Here is a 21,179-nt window from a genome sequence, read left to right as displayed (position 1 = left end):
GTATACGCATTCAAATTGCGTATACGCAGCGGTTACCCTCGAGTTTAATGACTGATAAGATTGGAAAGCGGACATTTGCCTAACAGCATTAAGAAGAAATTGTAAAGTGAGTGGGCTAGGCGAATCTTCTAGAGACTTAATTAGTTTTAATTGTTCCATTAATAAAGGCTTGCAGACCACCAAGATTTTATATTCAATGGATAACGAAACCTAAAACGGACTCAAAAATGAGTAAGACTTTGCATATCGCGAGACACAATAAGCCTGAGAACAGCTTGCTACTCTAAAAACGTCTAAAAACTTGTTCAATGACTTCTGGGTTGCCAGCCAAGACCTTAAATTTCTATCACCAAGTTGAAATTCAAGATCAGTCAAATTAAATAACCAACTTCTATTGCTCCGTTTTATCAATCAACGAATATTGCCAAAGTTCGTTGGAAACTAAATGTGGGATAGCATAATACTGAGCACTGTTACTGTTAGGGAAAAGCAGGGGAAGTGAGATCGCTGTAAGCCCATAACATTTGTAATGCAATGTACGCAGTGATAACTTAACATTCATGTAATAAAAAGAGAGCGAGGCAGAGAGAGGCAGCACTTAAAAAAAAAAGGAACTACTTATTATTATAATTCGCATTAAATAGGTTTTACATAAAAGAAGGCGGGAATACTTAGTGCCCATGTAATCAGTTAGTTTTGTATCAAAAGATAAATCACTTTTTCTTTGCATACATTTATTAACTCCTAATCAGGTTTTTTTCACTTTTAAGCTTACTGTTACATATGTTCTAAATGCAAGCCATAATTAGATTAGGCTTTCATTCCGGCACTTAAAACATAGAACTATGCTAATGCGATTTTTCTCGGTGCAAGCTCCATACGCACGTGTGGGACTCGTAGGCGTCGAGAATGGTGTGCGGGGGGAGAATGGGGGAGAGTGCACGAGAGCGAGAGCGCGAGAGAACGGGAATGAATGAGCGGCGGCTTTTGGAGCGCTGGCGCAAGCGTTTAGCTTTAACGGTCCGCGATCAGTTCAGTACGTTCGGATCAACGGGCGCCGTTGGATGTTTTCTTCAATGCTGAAGCGCGCCGAACTCGCGTTGTGTGGAAAAGCGGAATAGCTCTCTGTTTTTCGTCGTGTTTCTACGTTACTTTACTTTTTCGTTCGATCTGTCCGTGTTTCGTTTCGGTTTTATAAAATCCAGTAATTCCCCCCTTCCAAAATTAACACGCGTGTTATCAAAAATGTTTACAAGAAACCTACATATGTTCAATAAGTAAATCGAAAGAGAAAAAAAAAGGAAAAGAAATCATTTAAATTGCAAAAAAAGTGCTGACGATTTTTTAATATCAAATACGAAAAAGTAACAAAGAATTTTATTACCTTCCTTCGCTGTTTGGGTGCGTTGTTATTGCAATTACTGCATTTATCTTATATTTTTTTTCAAACACACTGAAATCGCTAAAAATGAAAACTGACGTTTTGCTCTGGCGCTTTGTTTCGCGCGGGCTAATTGACAAATATAACAAAAATTCGCCAGGCGTCTCCACTTCTCACTGATTCTCCCCGATCCCCACCGATTCTCACCGATATTCTCCGATCCCTTTTCATTATCTTTTTCTGTGCCGGTGGCAGCAGTGCATATAGGAAATTGTCGGAAAAGTTCCCAAGCCAAAAAGTTGGGCAGAATCGGCGTTTTTGAGGCGACTCCTGGCAGTCTAGGCAAACATTTTGAAGTTTAATTGAAATTTTAAAATCGCATAAGGTTTTTACCAAATAAGTGAAGCTTTAAATGAAGTGAATAGTTTTGGTGAGAGATTGCAAGCACCTGATTCCAGTGAATAATTAAAATTTTGCATGAATAAGTCGTGAACAATCTGGAATTTAATTTACTGGGATGGTGCAGCAAACTTTTGCAAACCAACAAATTGTTCATAATAATAAAGTAATTACTTTGTTTCCGGGCTTGCTGACTTTTAAACTACGTTCCGACAACAGTGTCGAAAAAGCTAGAAATGTATAAAAGTTTGAGTATTCAATAACAAGCCGGAGTTATCATGTAATCTCTTAAAATTTTAAATTATATCACAACTTGTTTCACTTGGCTTACATATTAATTAAACCTCTACTCTTTTCTGCTTTTACCACATTACAGTCGGCCTCAACTCGAGAAAAGAAATAAGAAAAAAGAAAAAGGAGCCAGACAAGCCAGGGAATTATGAAATTTTAAAGAAATCCCCAAAAACCCAAGTTCCAACAGCGGCAAAATATGTTTAATGCATTAATATAAACGAAACGTGTTTACGGCGGCGAGTGCAGGCAGAAGACGAACAAAAAGTTGTATACGTATATACACATAGATATATTTAAACAAGATTTACATTTAAAATCCCCTTCAATACACACGTACGTATATTTAAACTGTGGCGGCAAAAACCAACAACAGCGAGCTAAAGCGTTCAAAAAAAGGTGATAATGATTATTTCCAAGGATCTTTTCATATTTGGCGAACAAATTTTTGCAACAATCATACCAGAAGGTGGAGCCGCAGCGCTGGCAACCCAGCAGCAACATCAGCAGCAGCATCAGCAGCAGCATCAGCAGCAACAGCAGCAGCAGCAGCAGCAGCAACAACAGCCGGCAATTATAAATTCAACAACGACGACGGCCACTTCGTTGGTAATAAACTCGACAGCAGGAGCAGCTGAACAAGTTGTAGAGGAGTCATTAAAAGTAGCAGCAGCAGCAGCAGCAGCAACAACAGCAACAGCAGCAACAACAGAAGCAGCAACACTACCAGCTAAACAGGAAACAGTTGCAGTTGCTGCCGCCTGTGTTGCTCCTCGCAAATTGGCAAAAATTCAGAAAATTCCAAAGGAACCCGAGGAGCTGAAAGCCAAGAAAAAGGCAAAGTGTGAGGCAGCAGCAGTAGCGGCGGCGACTCATTACGAAAAAATGCCAATGAATTTGATGATCGTGGAAAGTGTTGAGGCAGTCGATATGGGATCATCGGACAATGACAACGAGGCAACGGAGCAGGTACCGTTGGTGAGTGCCAGCCGTCGCAATCTGGCCAAAATAGTGGCCGATTGCCGCCTCCAGATCGAAGTGGAGCCGGCAACATCGACTGTGCCAGCAGCAGCAGCAGCAGCAGCAGCAAGTGCTGCATCCCCGCCTGCAACATCGGATGCGGCAGCAGCAACCTCAGTGGCCAGCAGCGATTCCTCTGCCTCGTCATCAGCGTCTTCGACGTCGTCGTCGTCGTCGTCATCTTCCAGCTCAACATCCTCAGAATTTACGCACACATCACAGACAACGATACCAAGTACGGATAATCTAACGTCATCCAATGGCCTGGCCAATATGGGCAAAAGCATTTTAGTTGATGCCAAAAGGTGAGTGTTCAATCAGCGGTGACCCAATTTCCGCGCCAATCTCGTACCTACATACATAAATTCAGGTGTGTGTGTTATGTTTTTTTTTTGTATTTGGTTCGCACTGATTGCATGCAGAGTTCGTCTTAATAAGGAGGGGAAAGTGGAGGTGATCCAAGGGTAAATCAGGATTTTTCCAAAAAAAAAAAAACAGTTCTCTGTGTGAATTTGTGGCGTTTCCAACCGGTTGCATTCGGTTGACAGTGAGTTGGAGCTCGTTTTGTACAGTTCGAGCGGGAACAAATTACTTCTATCTATGTTCCATTGCATTGGATCGGTTCTATCTGAATAGATGCTCTGCAATGCAGCTATCAAGTTTGCTTTCGGAGTCAACCATCATTTGCCAGATACTTTTTGGGTTATGTGCAGTTTAAACAGCATTAGATTTTCAATTACATGAAACAGTGTGTGTCGCTCGTTATCAGTTTTTTTGCAGGCAGTGTAGACATTAATTGATTGCCCATCTGCTCAAAAACTCGTTCTAGAACTGAAGCTTCCTGGCACTAACTAGGGTATCACTCAGCTCAGTTGGGGATATACCCTTCGGTGAATTCAGCTCAATTACATATCAAGAAGAATGAAGGACATGCAAAACTTTGTTAGATGGAGTAAAACAAGGGTTCTGCACACGCACTCTCCAGAAAAAATGACCACAAAAGTTTTAATAACTGAAAAATGCATGCACTTTCGCATTGAAAAAATGAACTACAACGCGAACTGAGTTCTCAGACAGGATCAGGTTTTTGGCTGGAAGCCACTTTTGTGGTTACTTCCCATCTTTGTTGCATTTAAGGGGGAATACACACACACTCACACACACGGTTACAGTGCATCCTGCATTTTTTATAGTGACCCACAAGTTTTTCATCTGCAGCAGCAGCTGTTGCGCTTATTTCACTGAATATTTCCACATTGGGTATTTGGTGCAGGGCTAAAAAGCCAACATTGATTTGTGCGTAATGATTTCGCTTAAATACTCATCAAGCATTGCTGCCTGCTATGAATTAATTCACTCTGAATGCAATCTAAACTATGAACATAATTCGTTTCCCTTTTGCTTTTCTCGGAAATACATGCAGTTAACCCAAATCTGTTGGCAAATTGCTTGCCCTTTGATGGTGGCCAACTTGAAGTTTGGCTGCAATGCAAATACGCTGCGAAAATCAACATAATAATTGCCATTTGGAATGGCCAGTGCTTGCGAAAGTCGACGAGGGTGCTGTTTTAACTAAAGTTAAGTTAGCCAGCGAGCTGAGTTTTGCAGCTTAATTCGTTTGTCACTCCGGCCGAGACTGACTGACAGACTTTGGGTTAATGCCGAGTTCGAGTTCGCACAAGTCGCGATTATGTGTTGGCAAATTAAGTAAATTAAATTACAATGAGAACATTGTTGGGTCGCTCGATGGCTGTCGAGTGCAGGCTTCATTATGTGCATTTAACATAAATTTTCAATTATTATGCGATTCAGAGTGCACTCAAAGTGGTGGAGTGGAGTCTCAGTTTCTCAGCTCCACTGTTTCTGTTGCTGCCCCCCCAATTCGAGAATGCAGATCCAAGATCTGTCCCTGCTTTGCTTCTTTGGCCAAAGACCGAAGAGCAATTTAAATACATTTTATTTTCTGCATCTTTTTCCTTTTTGTTTTTTTTTTCTGGTGGCACGTTTTATTTTCGCCGAGACTCTTACGATTATTACTGAGTGTTGCTGTTGCTGTTGCTCTTGTCGCAATTTGGCCTGAAATTGGTTCACAGTTGACCCAGTTTTTGTTGCCACAACAGCTTCGGCAGCAACAAAAAGGAAAATAAATAAAAAAGGTAGAGGATGGATGCTCGATTTGGTGGCAGCAAACGTACGAGCCAAATAAAAACATGTTGCAGATTGAGATACAATACAATCAAAGGATCATTTAAAATAATACACTGAGGTGCATTTATTGGTTTACAAACTTAATTGCATCATTTATATAACTGCTTAACTTTGCTTAAGTTTCCAAGCAAAAATATTTTCATATAATTTCCATATCTCTTCAATTAAATTATTACATGTAAATTATTTTCTCAGCTTGCTTGGCCTCCTGTTCATACATTCTTAAAAGTGTCTTCGGTTTCTAAAAGATTTGTTTAGAACTCTTTACGAAAATTTCAGACGATAAACACAAGAAGAACCAAGTTTTCTCAAAATCCAAAACCAATTGATGTGGTTCGCATTTGAAGCGTTTTAAGTTCCATTACGGTTTGTTGAACTTTGTTGAACACAAACAATTGAATCCATACCCAAATCTGTTTTCCAACTTTGTTTTTATTTAGCTTATGATTCTCGCAAGTTTTATTGAAAATTATTTTCCAAGTGGAAGTGGAGTAGAGCAAATAACATAACACAAACAAATGGGTTCTTCAAGTTTTTGGACACTCGATGCGTTTCGATTTTGGGCATAAAGTTTCATGATGTAATACGAATCTTTTATATCAGACGTCAAAGAACAATGTTTATTCAACAAGATTTTGTAGATTAAGGAATATATGGTATATGAAAAATTATAAACCTCTGTGGTCCAGACCATTTCTACAAAATCTTTCTCTCGGCGAATTAGAACCCCTCAGGATCAGAGCTGGCAAACTTTTGGCAATCCAAGCGGCATTTTAATGGTTGGCCAAACCGGTTATCGAACTCGTATGTAGGTCAAGTTTTAATATGATAACACACACATAAATACGGGGAGAAATCTAAAGGCGCGTCAAATGCAGGCAAACTCCAAATGGCGCAGTTGCTAAATTTGGGTTGGGTTTCATCTCTTTTGGAGGAACCTCAGATGCGAACCCAAATCCGAGCTCAGGCGTTGTTTTTCGTTTTTGGGTAGCTCGTAGCTCGAAAGGATTGAGGGCTAGATCAGAATAGTGGAATTGGGCCAGGTAGACAGGGCGCAGCTGCCTGTCACAAAGTGGGCTTCACAAAAGATCTTCCCCGAATTTTTTGGGGGGCGCCTCCCATGGGCATCCTGCTCAAGCTAGATTTCTAGTAGATATCTGATATCTATTGTTCGAACCTCGCCCATTTCTGCTATTTGCATGCGAAAGGCTTTTGTGCTATGACATACCACTGTTGTATATTATAAAATTGGCGAACTCAGCATCTTCAGGGTAGCAGGCGAGCAAATACCTTGGGCTCTAAACAAATGTATTTTTAAGAAATACAAAAGACAATCAATTCTAGCGTAGTAAGAAAAGTATGAGTATATCTTGTGTCAAGTCCAGCGATTTGCCATAGTGATACCTTGAAGTACTTTCGAAACGTGGGCGTCCAGATGCATTTGGTTCCGAGTTGTGATCTAGAAAATCTGCCAACGAGACGTGACAAAACAAATTGCCAGACGACCGAAAACAGGAAAACGCATGGCGCAATGCAGGGCAAAAAAATCAGGCAAAAAAATGACAGAAAAAATGGGAGAAAAAAAAACAGAGTGCAGTAAGTAAGGCAGAAAAATTGCAATTTATTATAATTTAATCTAGAATAGAAAATTAAATAGAGTCGCAGCTGGGTGCCTCCGTTTCCCCTCAGTTCTGCTCGGTACGGCTGCATACATTGTGGGCTGTTTGCCCTGTTTGGGTTTTATCTACCGTTAGGCGTGCAGTGTCAATAAAACGCTGCGCGAAAGAGACGGGGCTATGCCGCAAGAAAGAGACGGGGCGAAGCGGGGGCGATGATGACTGACGACTCTGGGATCGAGAATGGCAATGGGAATCGGAGTGTGAGTGGGTGGGAGAAGGGAAAGGATAAGGAGAAAGAGGGAGCAGCCCTGGGGGGGTGGCCAGAAAGAGACGGGAATACGAGGGGCAGAAAGAGAGAGGGGTGCAGTCGCTGCAATGGAGGCCAACGTCGCTCTTCGACAACTGTCACTGTCACAGTCACAGTCACTGAAACCGAAGACCAACTGAGGCGATGCCCTGCACACTGCTTCCAAATCTATTGAAAAGTGCTTTGCAATAAAAACGTATTCGAAAACAAGCCATCAAATATATTCAAACGCTTGGCTTGCAGCTTTTCAAAGGCATATTTATTTGAATTTTTTGTAAAGTTATAATAGTTTTTAAGGCACTGCGAGACAATGTTGCTCTTTCAATGCCTGCGGTTGGAAGTTGCATATGTTGTGGCCTTTTTATTGTTGTTGTCAACGCCACTGCCGTTCCACGGCAAACGAATAAAAATGTATTCAAAAATAAATTATTGTCATTGCCATTGTGGCCGATTGGTGGTGTTGTTGTTGTAAATTAGTTTAAATTGCGGTTGCAGCGCTCTTTTTATCTGGCGTTATTTTATTATTGCCGGCTTTCAAGAGCTCAAATTATAGTTGTTATAGTTGGCGAGTGCATTCACTTCTATGGCAAAGATTTGATGACCTTTACAAGTTCATGCCGAATGAACGACTGAACGTTCTTGAACCCGCAGCCATTAGCTGATTTATTTGGCTGGCAGTTTTTGCACTGGCCCACCTGGCGAATGAGTATTTTTTTTCCCACATTTTCACAGCGGGTGTAAATCTATCGGCTTTATTTTTAAACACATGCTGCTTTTAAGTGCAGTTGTTATGAAGTGCATTGCAGTATGAAGTGTCAACAAAAAGTGATTTTATTGAAAACACCAGGAGTTTTATTTGTTGTTTACCTTTTCCTTGGGGAAATAAAGTGCCTTTTGTTGTGGTTGTTTTGTGAGTTAACAAGTGAAATCGTACATAAACTTATAATAAAGAAATAAAAATGCACGAACGCCGTTGACTAACTTTGTAATTCAAAATCGTATAAAACTACTCCCAAGTTTTTCCTGCCCATAAAAGTTGGCGTTTCAGACATTTGATAATTGCCGCGCCAAAGCGAAGCGTTTGGAAACTGCAAACTGTTGCATAACACGCACATAAAACATTTTGTCTAACTATCCTTTTGGCCCGGCCAACCAGCATTAAATCATAAAAAATCTCAAATAAAAATCAGACATAGCAATAAAATGCCAAATGCATTTTGCCAGACGCTGGAGTCATAAAACAAATTGCTATGGTTCACTTTTTTCTCACCGGCTCACTCTGAATTCGTTTTGTGTAATGACATTAGGCCAGAATAAATAACCAAACAAAAACAGCAAATGAATCTGTGGCAAGAGAATTGCATTTAAGGCACCTCAACATCCAGTCGCCATAAAATAAACAATTTATTTTAAATTTTATTTGTTTACTTATCGTTGGTTGAACAACAGTTGGTAAATAGATACAACATTTCATCTTAGGCATGGTATTTGCATTTATTATAGTTAAGAGTTAAAATATATAGAACGGTGGCAAGAACTATTAAAAAACATACAAGTTCCTCCCAGTTTTGCTTAGTGGCATTGCGTGCCTGGCCAGCAGAGAAGAACTCTTGGCCAAATAATGGAGGAAAAGCCAAAAACCACTTAAACCTTCTCTTTTCGTTCTTTCTGAGCTGTGAGCCATCTGTGATCCGTTGCCAAGGGGTCCGGATGCCCCGTGCTCCGTGCCCCGTGCCCCATAGAGGATTTCGTGAAACCCATAGACCTACATTTTAAACAAATTGCCCCCCCAAGCGTGCCGTCTCTTTCGCTCGCACGCTGCGTGTGCGCGATGCGATCAAGAATTTCAGAATTTCTCGGGTTCTTTCGCTTTTAAGCCGTTTGGGGCTCTTTCTTCTTTTATTTTCGGTGGTCGTGTTCACTTCCAAGAAGCGCCTGCATTAAAGCCGGCCCAATGATAATCAACTTAATGATGATGAAGCAGAATCTTCTGCTCAGTTTCCAGAGTTAGTCAGTCATTCAGTCAGTCAGTCAGTCAGTCATTCAGTTAGTCAGTCATTCAGTCAGTCAGTCAGTGTGTCTCTCTGCTCTCGAATTCTTCTGAAGCCGCTTCTTGCAGCATCTGCAGGCCACTTCTTCTAATCGCGTCTTCTTGTTTCTGCAGCATCATCACATTGTTTGAGTACCCTTCCCAGTACCAAATCGGGTATCTTAGCTTTTGTTTCTCTTAAGAAGTTACTCTATAAGAAGTATTTACCATAAATTTCATTCAGCTTAAGCACAACTATTTAAAAGCCTAATTTCAGTTACTACTACCAACTTCTCTCACAGTTTCATAGGGTATTTCGGAGTGCGTTAGATCTCTTTGGTATTATTGTTATTTTTGTTGCCATCTGAAGACTGCGTCATCGCAGCAGCAACAACAATAACAGCAACAACGCGCGACTGAAGATCGTGTGTTGTGCGTCTCGCTCGAGCCTCGGCATCCGTCTCGCTTCCGCCTGCGGCAGTGGGTCTTCACTTTCGCCAATTCTGAGCTCCACTTGCAGGTTCAATGGCCTCTGCCGCTGTCGCTGCCGCTGCCTCTGCCTCTGCTTGCGTCGACGTTGGGCGCCATTCGCACGTTTCATTTGTGATGCTTCTTCCATAGCGATATGGTTGTTGTTTAGCGCTTCTCGCCTCTTTCCCTCTTCTCCCCCTTCTTTCCCCCGCCTCCCTAATGCCCCATCACTTGTGTGTTTGCTTGTTTGTTTGTTTGTTTGTTTTTCGCCTTCGCAGTGCCCTGCAACTTGTGGTTTGTGTTGTTTACGTTGTTGCATTTCATTTCATTTCGCATCGCTTCATTCTATTTCGCTTATCCTCCTTTCCGCCACCCTCCCTCCCCTTCCCACCCTCTTATCACCCTCTTCTTTTCGCTTATTCATCGCCTTTTCCATTGCGCTCCCAATCCTCCTCTTGGCCAGGCTATTTGCCATTATTCAGGCGGCTTTATTGACACCAGACAACGATCGAGGAATTTGTATACTCGTATACTGCAACCAGGATTTCTGCTTCTCCTTCTGCTGATACTGCACTTTTTCACTTATTAGTCATGGCTTATTTCAGGAATTATACAGACCATCAAAATTTGGTTATATCTTTGCTTTAAAACTTTAAATGTTTACAAAATGAGAGGAGATTACAAATGCAGCCTTAACTTGTAACTCTATACATTTCAGCAGCCATGTACGATTTATTTTAATTTCAAAGCGAGTTTTTCTCATAAAACGCATGCTAACGAATTAAGCAGAAATTTCCGACAACTGGGTGAAGTCATTAAGTCGGCTTGTACCATATAATTTTAACAACCACGCCCTCAAATTACGGCATCAAAAGGGCGGAAGGGGGGCGTACCGAATCGCAGTGTAATTTGGCTATTTACCGTAAATGGGCGAGCGAAACAAGCTCAACGACTTTAATAACTGGCATTAAAAACATATTTGGAACGTAAAGAAACAAGCTACGTTTAAGCTAAATTTAAACCCATATTTATGTGTTGGGATTACACTATTAATTGAGAGAGATTTTCTACGGGCGTGTTTTTAATTGTAGCTCAAGGAATTGCAATTCAAGCCAATATTTGCTAATTGAAAATCAATTTTCACCGTACCAAGCTAAGCAAGTTGATATTAATTAGTGATGGAAAGCTTGACAAGCCAATTTCGGGCCAGCAAAGTTCAGTGTCCACTTAATTGTCTGGCTCGCAGTGGAAAATTGGCCCAAATTGAATTGGGATGCCCAGCTGTCAAATGCAGATACTATAGTACAGATGTCTTTGGGATATTGGGATACACTTCTGACAGCCGCAAGGCCACGAAAAGTGCGCGATATTTATGGAGCTTTCGGGTTTTGGGGGAATCAGCTGAATTTGCACATGTTGTGTACAAAGTTGCAGATGCTTTAGACTTTTCTCCGCCTTTCGCCGGTTGCATTGTTTACGGCATTTCGCTGCCTCATTTTCCGCAGTCAAAGAGATTTTTGTGTCGGCATTTTCCCCAGTTTCACTCGGTTTTCTTTTCTCAAATTGCGTTTGGTGTAGGCTGTGTCATCAGTTGATTATCGCCTTCCATATTTATCTGTTCTGCTGCATACTAAAACTTCCTATTCGTTTTTTTTTTTCGTAGGAAAATTGTTGCAAATAGCTTACTGAAAAAGTGCCTTTGAAAATTAATATACAAGTGGCTTTGGTGAGAAAAAGGTGCTTCAGTGGGCGCTTTATTCGCGCACGCTTCTCCAACTTTAATATGATTTTCAGGACTTTGCTTTTTATTGATTGATAAACTTGCAGAAACCCATTTAACAATTTGCCAGCTTTTAATGCGGTGATTTGCCTGATTTTTTTTAAGGCTACCCAATGTTCTTTTAACGAGCCTTTTCCATTTAATTGGTTGAGGCAAACACACTGTTGGCTTTTCCGCTTTTTATTTCCCTTTCAGCAATGGCAACGGCAACGGCAACCAAAATCGCACTCAACTGCATGTTCAATATTTGAGCAACTAATTCACACCATTAGTTTTTTGTGCCTGGCTTTAACTACGTCTATATATTGGCGTCTTAGCTGTTAAATGAGGTGATGCAACTGCAGGTGGAAATCGGTTGTGTCGTCGGGCGGACAGGTGTGTGTATGTGTATAGGATGGGAATTCTCAGGTGATTGCGTTGACCCAATTGCAGTGACACTTTCAGCTAATAAATTGCATTTAGTATTTTCTTTCACTTTGCGGCTGCTTTCTTGTGACATTTTTTTGTTGGTTTTTTTTTTTTCTCTCGCCATGCAATTTCAACAGCATTTTTATAATTTTTACATAGTTCATAAAGTTTCTTAAAGCATCGAGAGAAAGTGCGTGAGCTGCCAGAGCTGCAGAAAAACGGCAAAGAAAGAAACACTAGAAACTGTGTCAATTAATATGCTAAATTATACACATACCCAGATCTCAGCCTGGCTGATCGGGTGAGCTGGTGTGATGGTAAGATGGTGAGCTGGTGGATTGGTGAGGAGGTGACGCCCCAGATGGATGCCAATCAATTGCCAACTAGGAAGCATAATTCCCAGCTCAGCTAATTACCACACAATGACGTGAAAGTTCGTGAAACCGCAGTGGTTGAGGCTGCGGAGGCAGCCCAAGCCCAAGCCCGAAAGAAGAAAGCGCTTTCTTGTTTCGTTTGCCATATATCTCGCTTGAAAAGTCACGACACAGCCGCTGCCATTTCATCTGTTCATCTGCGTTTTGAATCTTTATTGCAACTTGAACCAGGCGGCTGGCTGCGACGCTCGAAAACACTCATTCCTAGCGAATGGCTTGCTGGCAAACAAAAAGCGAACACATGTCGTATGCGCGATATTCGCTTCCTGCCCCCAAGTGGCATCAGATAAATAGCACCCACCCAGTCATCCCCCTCTCGAAGTCAAGTGGCGCGCAACAAGTGCCACTTGACTCGACTCGACTTCGTCTACCCTCTTTGGCATAAACCCCCTCTCACCTTTCTCAATAGCTTTGACCTCACATTTCACTGACGGCGCCCGGAAAGTTATGTAACTCTGCACCCAGGTCGTTGGGTGGGCTTAAAGGCCAACTTGCTGGTTTGCTGTGCATGTGTGTATATCAGCTATTGAACTCCAATGCAAAGCATTTCACCAAGAAAGGGGCTTACATGACACCAGTTTCCTCTGTGTCAGATGCATTGAAAATACAATATAATTGGCAAACGAGAAATGTAGCATACCTCTGAGAGGCGGTCTAGTCAGGGTCCTTCAGTATTCTAGGATGTGCGATAAGTGCAATTGGTTTAAGCCGATGGCACAAAAGTTGGTCAACTCTGAAAGTAGTTTGGTTTAGTTGGGGTTCTGCTTTCTATCGCTATCATCATTTCCCCCCTTCTTCACGACCACCTTTCCAATTCAATTAAACGAGTCGAAAAATAAATAAATAACCAAGAAGCTCAAAACACCCACATGGCATGGGGAAGAAAAAAGAGAGAGAACTTTGGGAAACTGGTATTCGCGCGCGGATACTTGATATCAATATGCATGATATGCATGCATAAATTACGTATACGACATGTTGTTCTGCCGGCAGTCGCCGATCTTGCCACTCTCTTTCGGTTGACCTGCATTTCCCCGATTGCCATTGGCGATGGGCGATTGGCTATTGGCGATTCCAGTCCCGACTGAAAGAAACCCGAACCGAAAAGCCTTGGCACATTTGTCAAATGTGCAAAACAAAAATCGCACACAAATGCCCATCACATTTGAATAGTTACCCCAGTCGCAGTGGAAGGCCACAAATTAAGCCGGCAATAAATAACAAATCAAAAAGAAATGATCAAGGAAAAAACTAAAAAACAAAAATTCAGTCCAAGAAGACCCGCATCAAACACGCAACAAATACAAGTAAAAAAAAAGAAAATAAAAAAAAGAAAGAAATACTGGCAAAAGAATTGGGTCAGTAACACGCAAAAAAGCCGAAGAAAATAAAACCAGTCAATGAAGAGGAAGCAGGAGGAGCAGGCACACAAAGAAAGAAGCAAATAAAAATTCAATTGAGCGTGGTCATAGCTACAAAACAAAACTCATATAAATTGGGCAAAATAAAATTAAAAAACAATGACGCGACAATCAGGAATTTCTGCCAAATGTTTTAGGAAGTTCAATGAAAGCAGAGCGACGCAAAAAAGCACGACAAAATTTTTAATTAAAAGCAGAACATCAAATAAATTGCACAAATTCGGTGACCCAATTTTTTTAAATCACTTTGTTTTCTATTCATCTATTTATATTGAAATTATGAACCCACCAAAACACAAAACACAAACAAAATAAAAAGCATAACAAAGGCACAGGCAAAAGTCAAAGTCAATGAACTCTTCAAGCCCTTGCACAGTTGGGTTCACAAAAATAGGTGTTTTTGCTGGCAAGCTTTAAAAAATTGTTAAAACATCTTGAGATTTTATATTCTTTTTTAAATTTAACATGTAGTACGTATGTGTTTTTTAATTATTTTATAATTTCTTTTGATTTGAGCTGTACAATGTGAAATTTATAAATAAGCGATAACAGCGATCATCTGTTTTATGTATTCACAAATACAATGGGCAACAAAAACTCATATTAAAAACAGCAAAAAAAACGAGATAAGAATTTCAAAATTGTTTCTTTTGATTGCGTGCTACACACACTAGCACGCATACTAACACGCACACACACACACATGCACATAGTGAGATCTGTATGCAATGCCAAACTTTCACGTAATTTTTGCGCTGCCGCCATCCTGCTCTTTCTCCACCTTTCTCCCTCTTTCTTTGCATGTGTGTGAATTATATTATTTTGTTTTGTTGTTGTTGCTGTTGTTGCCGTTGCTGCTTTATTTTGGCGTCTGTTTTGCTTGTTGTAAAAGTCAATAACCTTTTCGCGTATTCAAGAAGCCAGTTCCAGTTCCTCGAGGAGAGTTTCCCCCCACGAAAGCGACGCCAAAAGACCAAGATTTAGTTTTTTTCTCTTGTGCTGCTGGCCTTAATCAAGAGCCAAAAAAAAAAGGGGCAAATAAGTAAGGAAATAAGAAATGGCATCATAGCCGTGGGTTAGGTAAATTGTTAGCCAGTTACTTGGTCAGTAAGCTAGCTTTCTTGGCCCGCAGAGGAGGTCACGGTGGCTAATTACGTAAATAATTGAGTCTGGGGAAACTTTGAGGAAGTCGCTGTGGAGCTAATGGCTTCGCCAGACTTTTGGTCTGCGTGCTCCGGAAACTAGCAGTTCGGCATGAGATTATATTTGATTTGCTAAGTACTTGGATACTCGCATCTATGAATTTACTAGCTGCTATCTAATTCACTGGCCCTTATTGCTGGTTAAACTATGATGGCTAGTTAGACTGTAATAACTGGCAGTTGTTGTTTGAAAGGATAATGCTTTCACAGCAAGTTTTCTTAACTTCTTAAACTTCTCTTCATTAGTAAGAGATAGAGCTTGTATCTACCACTCTCCACAGGGAATATAAGTTGACTGCCTGTGACCTTGTGAGAACTTAAATATGCTGCATTTGACTCGTTCAACTTAAAAGTATCATTTCATAAGTTGAGTTCTTTGAAGTGAAAATGTGGTTCTGATGGACTACGTGATCTTCGGCACATTACCCAACTCCCCAGCTCCACGGAAAAGTCGCTTGTAAGCCAAAAGAAAGTTTGGTCGTCAGTTGCAGAAGCCAGCACACTTTTTGTACACATTTCCAGACACTTCGACAGTTTCTCCCCCGCAATGCGAGCATTTGGCGCGTGTGACATGACCCCGAGTGCAAGGTCACGTGTCTTGCCAGCTAAGCTACAAAATTGTTGTATAATGCATAAATCGCATTTTTCTGGAAATGGTGTCATGCGAAAAGTGCACAGGAAGGGGGTCAGTAGTTCGAAGAAGCTGTTGGTGAGCTCAGCTTAGTGGGAAGTCGACCATCGACGCACCATCCTCTTCTGGCAGCGTTTTAGTTTTGGAAAGTTGGTTCCGCAGTTTCTTTCATGGGGCGAAAGTATTCAATTTCCCAGAAACGAATTCAAACAACCAGCAGAGCCAATTAACTTAAAAATATAGCTAAATTATATATTTTCTGCACTCTTTGACAAGATTCTTTTATTCCGAGCAAGTCTGATTCGTAAGAAGTAACAAGAGTAGCAATGGAAATTGATTTCTGACTAACCAAACTACTTGTTTTGTAAGAGTTAAAATTCCTGGCAAGACTTTTCAGAAGGATCTCCTTTTGTATCTGCATCAAAAGTTCAGTTTTTGAACATTCAATAGATAATTAGATTGAGGACCTTTATGTCTTGTGCTGACTCTCCGACCCGGACATTGGCTATTGTAATAAACTGTGGAGCGAGGGAACTTGGGCAACTTGGGTACTGCTGATGGCAGGCAGAAAAAGCACATAAAAATAAAATGTATTCATCAGATACTTTGCATGCAGCCTGTGCGAGTGCGAGTGCGTGCGCTGGCTGCGATGGTGTGCGTGGGTATCTGTGAGAGTGCTGGCTTTGTTTGTCGTTGTTGTCTGCTGACTGCATTGACCCCCACTCGGGCCCCCCTCCTCTATAGCCGTCCCTTTCCCTCTGCGGCAACGCCACCAGCAACGCCACCGCCCCCGCCTCCCCTCATGTACCGCCTCAGCCATCCCGCTCGCACTCACGCGCAGCGTATGTGTGTGGTTCAATGCACTCGACCGGACTCTCTATTTACTTTCGGCGCCTACCGGAGTCGATCGGCGGAAATTTACATTTCTGTATAATTTGTAAATGAAATTTGCTGCTCTTGGTCGAATAATTTGATGCTGATGGCTGATGGCTGATGGCCGCGGCTGCGATGATATAGATCCAGAAATAGATGTTATAACTATAACGGCGTTATCTACGGTCTATTCAAAAGTCGGAGGGCCCATCTGCCCAGGCGAGTGAAATATTTAAATAAATTTGATAGGTACACAAGAACAGGGTAGAATCCCGCGTACAAGAGGCTATTGACTCCGTCTTGGTATCTGCCTGTGTGTGTGTGTGTTTGTGTGTGTGCGTCCGTTCGCTGTATCTGTGTGCGTGTGGTGTATCTGTGTAGTGGGAGTAAAGTCGAAACATTGACCGAGAGTCGAGAGACAGAGGAAAGGCAGTAAGATTTTCCGACTCCATGATACCCGGCAACATTACAAAACCACTCAAATTATATTGTTTGGGTCATTATTGCTACAAGCTGAGCGATACACTGGGAAAAAATAGACAACCAGGGAAATCTAAATATTATTCATTTGTGCACTTCCCTTTCAAATTAAATGAGAAATTGCTATACTATAGTAAGATATACCTTAACTTTACATATACATAAGTGAGATCGAATCCCAATATGCCCCACTCACTCCGAGTACTGGGTATCGCCAGAGAGTTACGAGCACGCACGACTCCATTTCCATTTCCATTTTCCATTTCCCTGCCGATCATCTCGCTCTCTGAGGGTACATTTGTGTGTGCGTTCGAGTGTCTCAGTGTTTGAGTGAGTGATAATGCGACCGCCACACATGTGAACGTGATATCGGCGATAACAGTTGACAGTGGGAACAAGAGCGGTACCGAGTAACTGTATTGTTGTACGCCATATCCCCCGACTTTTGTCGCACTGATTTTACTTTTGCCTGCCCGCGACGGGGACATTGACTTGTGTTTTGTTTTGTTTCGCACGAACATCAACAAAAGGTTTGTGGCGTTCCATTCCTCAGTCTGATAATACACACAAAAATAAGTACGAAAAGTTCAATGATAAGGGTTGGCTGTAATAAAGGGAGTCTTTAGACGAAATCTCCAAATTTACACTGAAGCATAAAACTTAAAATCCAGGTTTCATTGGAGGTTAATAGAATATCACTCCTTTATTTTGCAGTAACTCACCAGCCTCCTTGTCGTATCACTTTGAGAAGTCTGCGGTCAATCAGCAGAAGCAGCATCACAACATTAACATCTGCAACAGCCACCACCCACATCACCACCCCCAGAATCAGCCCCAACACAGTCTGCAGCTGACCTTCCAGAACCTGAACGTCCTGCACAACGAGCGCCAAATACTTTCCGATGTGAGTGGATTCGTCAGGTAACAAGATCAACGGAACGAGAGCCCTGAAAAGCGCGAATAATTCATTAATTGCTGTGCCGCCAACTTCACGTGTGCGCTTGAAACTTAATCAAATGAATTGGAAACCGTCTCGCCAAGCAGTTTCTCAATGAAATTTAAATAATGTACAAATGGCTTTAAGCCTTGAACTGAAATTTAAACGGCATTTCTGTGCCATTTTTAAAGCAAGTGTAGAAGTTGGCAGCATTAACCAGAAGTTCGTAATATCCGTAACCTTTGTCATCCTTTCTGTTGTAGTCCCTGCGAGGTCCTGGCCATCATGGGTCCTTCGGGCAGCGGGAAGACCACTCTGCTGGACTGCCTCAGTGGCCAGCGCCACATTGACAGCGGCAGTGTGTTCCTCAACCGTGAGCCGTTGACCAAAAAGTGGCGCCGCAGGATCGGCTATGTCCTCCAGGAGGAGATCTTCTTCCCGCAACTGACGCTCCGCGAAACGGTGGTCTATACGGCGCTGCTGCGACTGCCGGAATCAATGCCGCGGGCGGAGAAGATGCGCCAGGTGGACCACATACTGGAGGCCCTGGAATTGGGTTGCTGTCAGCAGACCAAGTTCGGGGATTACCTCAACCGCGGACTCTCGGGCGGCGAGAAGAAGCGGGCGAACATCGCCTGCGAACTGCTGACCAATCCTCTGCTCATGCTCCTCGATGTAAGTGGCTGGTTTGCTATTTAAAGTGCACCTTTTAATGATACGTCTTGGGTGATCCCTGGCAGGAACCCACTTCTGGACTGGACAGCCACTCGGCCATTTCGCTGATGAAGGTCCTGAAGCGGTACGCCCAGCTGGAGCAGAAGACCATCGTGATCAGCGTGCACCAGCCTTCGTCCCAGATGTTCCACATGTTCGACAAGCTGCTCCTGCTCCACCAAGGGCGCACCGCTTACTTCGGGGACGTGCAGAACATCTACCGCCACTTCGAGGACATCGGGGTCACCATCAAGCCGCACTACAATCCCGCCGATTTTGTGTGTAAGTGTTCAAATAAATTATATAAAAGGAGTCTATTTTAAGCCATTTTTCTTCACTTTTCAGTGGAGCAACTGAAATCGCATCCGGATATCCGCGAGAAGCTCTTCATAGCCGCCAAGGAGTCGCATGGCAACTATCTGAACCGCAACTGCATCACGAATAGCCACCATAACCAGGTCAGCGTTGCGGGTGCGAAGGGCAAGAAGCAAGCGGACAGCATCCTGATCGACGACATCATAAATAACTATTACAATCACCGCTCCAACCGGCACCATCACCAGTACGAGAACCTGCACCACACGAGCAACGGCTGCCGGGTGGAGGAGGACGAGGAGGCGGCCCAGCACCTGGTGTGGTGTGCCGCAGACTCGCAGTCCAACTTCAGTTCCTGCGCCTCCAGCGAGTGTCATTCCTATAGTGCCGGCAGTGGGGCGGGACATGCGGCGGATGACGACTGGCTGTCCTATCCCACCAGCTTCCACACCCAGTTCTGCGTCCTCTCGAGCCGCAATTTCCGGGAGGCCAAGCCGCGCATGCTCTCCAAGCTCAATTGGTTCCAGACCATCGGGCTGGCGCTGATGGCCGGTGCCATTTGGTTCCAGCTGCCGCGAACCGAGGAGTTCCTGCACGACCTCCAGGGTTGGATGTTCTTCTCACAGACCTACTGGATGCTCTTCGCCCTCTTCGGGGCCCTCAATTCATGTGAGTCTGGTTGGGATTGCGAACAGAAAGCATTGTTCCTTATTGATCCTTGTTACTTACAGTCCCCTCGGAACGCGAGGTGGTGAGCAAGGAACGCCGCTCCGGAGCCTACCGACTATCCGCCTACTATCTGGCCAAAATGTGTGCCGAGCTGCCCTTGGTGATCACTTTGCCCACGGTCTACCTCATGATCAGCTATCCCATGCTGGGCTGCACTAGGTGAGTTGCGTATTACAGCAATTAGGAAATGCATAGCTTATTGCATATTGTTCTCTTTCAGCTTGAAGCTGTTCTTCCTGATGCTCATCTTCCTGCTGATCAACACGATTGTGGCCCAGAGCGTGGGCTTCTTCATCGGAGCCTGCTGCATGGACATGAACGTGAGCATCACCCTGAGTGCCCTGTACACGCTGGCCACCCAGCTGTTCGGCGGATACCTGTCTTCTCGCATTCCGGAGGGGCTCAGCTGGATCCGGTACACGTCCATGATCCACTACGCCTACCAGAACATGCAGATACTCGAGTTTCGCGAGGGAGCGGCTATTGGGTATGATAATTCGAAACTATTTGAATGTTACTTATTTTCTATAATAATCTGATGTGTTTTCAGTTGTGGCTCGCCCAGCAGCTACGAGATTTGCAAACAGCAATCAACCGAATTCATTCCATACGAGGAAATACTCAAAGCCCAAAACTCGACATCACCGCTCTGGCTGAATACGCTGATCCTGATGATGTTCTTCCTGGTATTCCGGGTCCTGGGATACGCGGTGTTGCGCTACCTGCGATGCCCCAAAAAGACGTGATATCTATATATGTGTATATCCATATCAATATCAATATCTATTTTGTGCAGACATCGAACCAGTGATACGTAATTAGAGTAGTGTCCACCATTGCTAAGCCGCTACAACTGAACAAACTGAACAAACTTGCTAAAATTGCGCCAATTTTGTGATTCAATTACTTTCAAGCCACACCATGTATGTTTAGCTATTACTGCGAGTATAACTACCATTATCCTTACAACCTACTATTATAGTTTAAACGTGGTCTGCGGTAGGGCGGTAAACGTTTATCTTTGTTTTGTTTTACGCATTTTAATTGTTGGCCGTTTATGTTATTAATCGCTATTTTTGCCGCTGAAACACAAGAGAGAGAGAGATGGTGGAAAGCCCAACTTTAATTGTTTTATTGTACGTTTTAAAAGCCCCAAGAAATATTGCTGCAGGCTGCCCAATTTCCACACCACCCGCGCACCCACAAATATATATATATATATATATATACTGTATGTTTATAATGAAATGCTAGTAATTTTGTAGAATATTGCAAACTTTTTTCGCTTGGGAAAAAACACTGTGATTTAGTATGCTAGTTTTTTAATTAGTTTTAAACGGGGCAGCATTAGTGAATTGTGCTTGTCCGATGAATTGTATAGCCAACTATGTAATTAAAAAATGAAAATAGAATAGCATCAGAATGTTTGAGCCTACGGCATAAATCGTATTTTGTTTATATTATCTAATTATATGTAACTAAACTTATTTAAATATACATGAAAATGTAAACTGAACACCGAAAATCTTC

The 21,179-nt window shown here is 42.6% G+C and overlaps 1 protein-coding gene across 3 annotated transcripts; it reads left to right on the top strand.

Annotated features, from left to right (window-relative positions):
- Positions 1–1,051: 1,051 nt before the first annotated feature.
- LOC120447957 (ABC transporter G family member 21) lies at positions 1,052–21,165 on the top strand. 3 transcript variants are annotated; one of them, XM_044005948.1, is made up of 9 exons: positions 1,052–1,401; positions 2,157–3,396; positions 17,669–17,875; positions 18,155–18,566; positions 18,632–18,887; positions 18,951–19,589; positions 19,652–19,808; positions 19,870–20,136; positions 20,200–21,165. In XM_044005948.1, the coding sequence occupies exons 2-9, from the start codon at positions 2,477–2,479 to the stop codon at positions 20,393–20,395; spliced, it is 3,054 nt and encodes a 1,017-aa protein (XP_043861883.1). In that variant the 5' UTR covers positions 1,052–1,401; positions 2,157–2,476; the 3' UTR covers positions 20,396–21,165. The 3 variants fall into 3 exon arrangements, with proteins under 3 accessions (XP_043861883.1, XP_039485585.2, XP_043861885.1); XM_039629651.2 differs by lacking the exon at positions 1,052–1,401 and adding an exon at positions 1,621–1,766; XM_044005950.1 differs by lacking the exons at positions 1,052–1,401; positions 2,157–3,396 and having other exon boundaries at positions 17,726–17,858.
- The last annotated feature ends 14 nt before the right edge of the window (positions 21,166–21,179 follow it).

This window comes from Drosophila santomea, chromosome 2L (genome assembly GCF_016746245.2).
Source record: "Drosophila santomea strain STO CAGO 1482 chromosome 2L, Prin_Dsan_1.1, whole genome shotgun sequence".
NCBI lineage: Eukaryota > Metazoa > Arthropoda > Insecta > Diptera > Drosophilidae > Drosophila > Drosophila santomea.
Note: the sequence above shows the minus strand (reverse complement) of the source record. Positions and strands in the feature narration are given on the sequence as shown.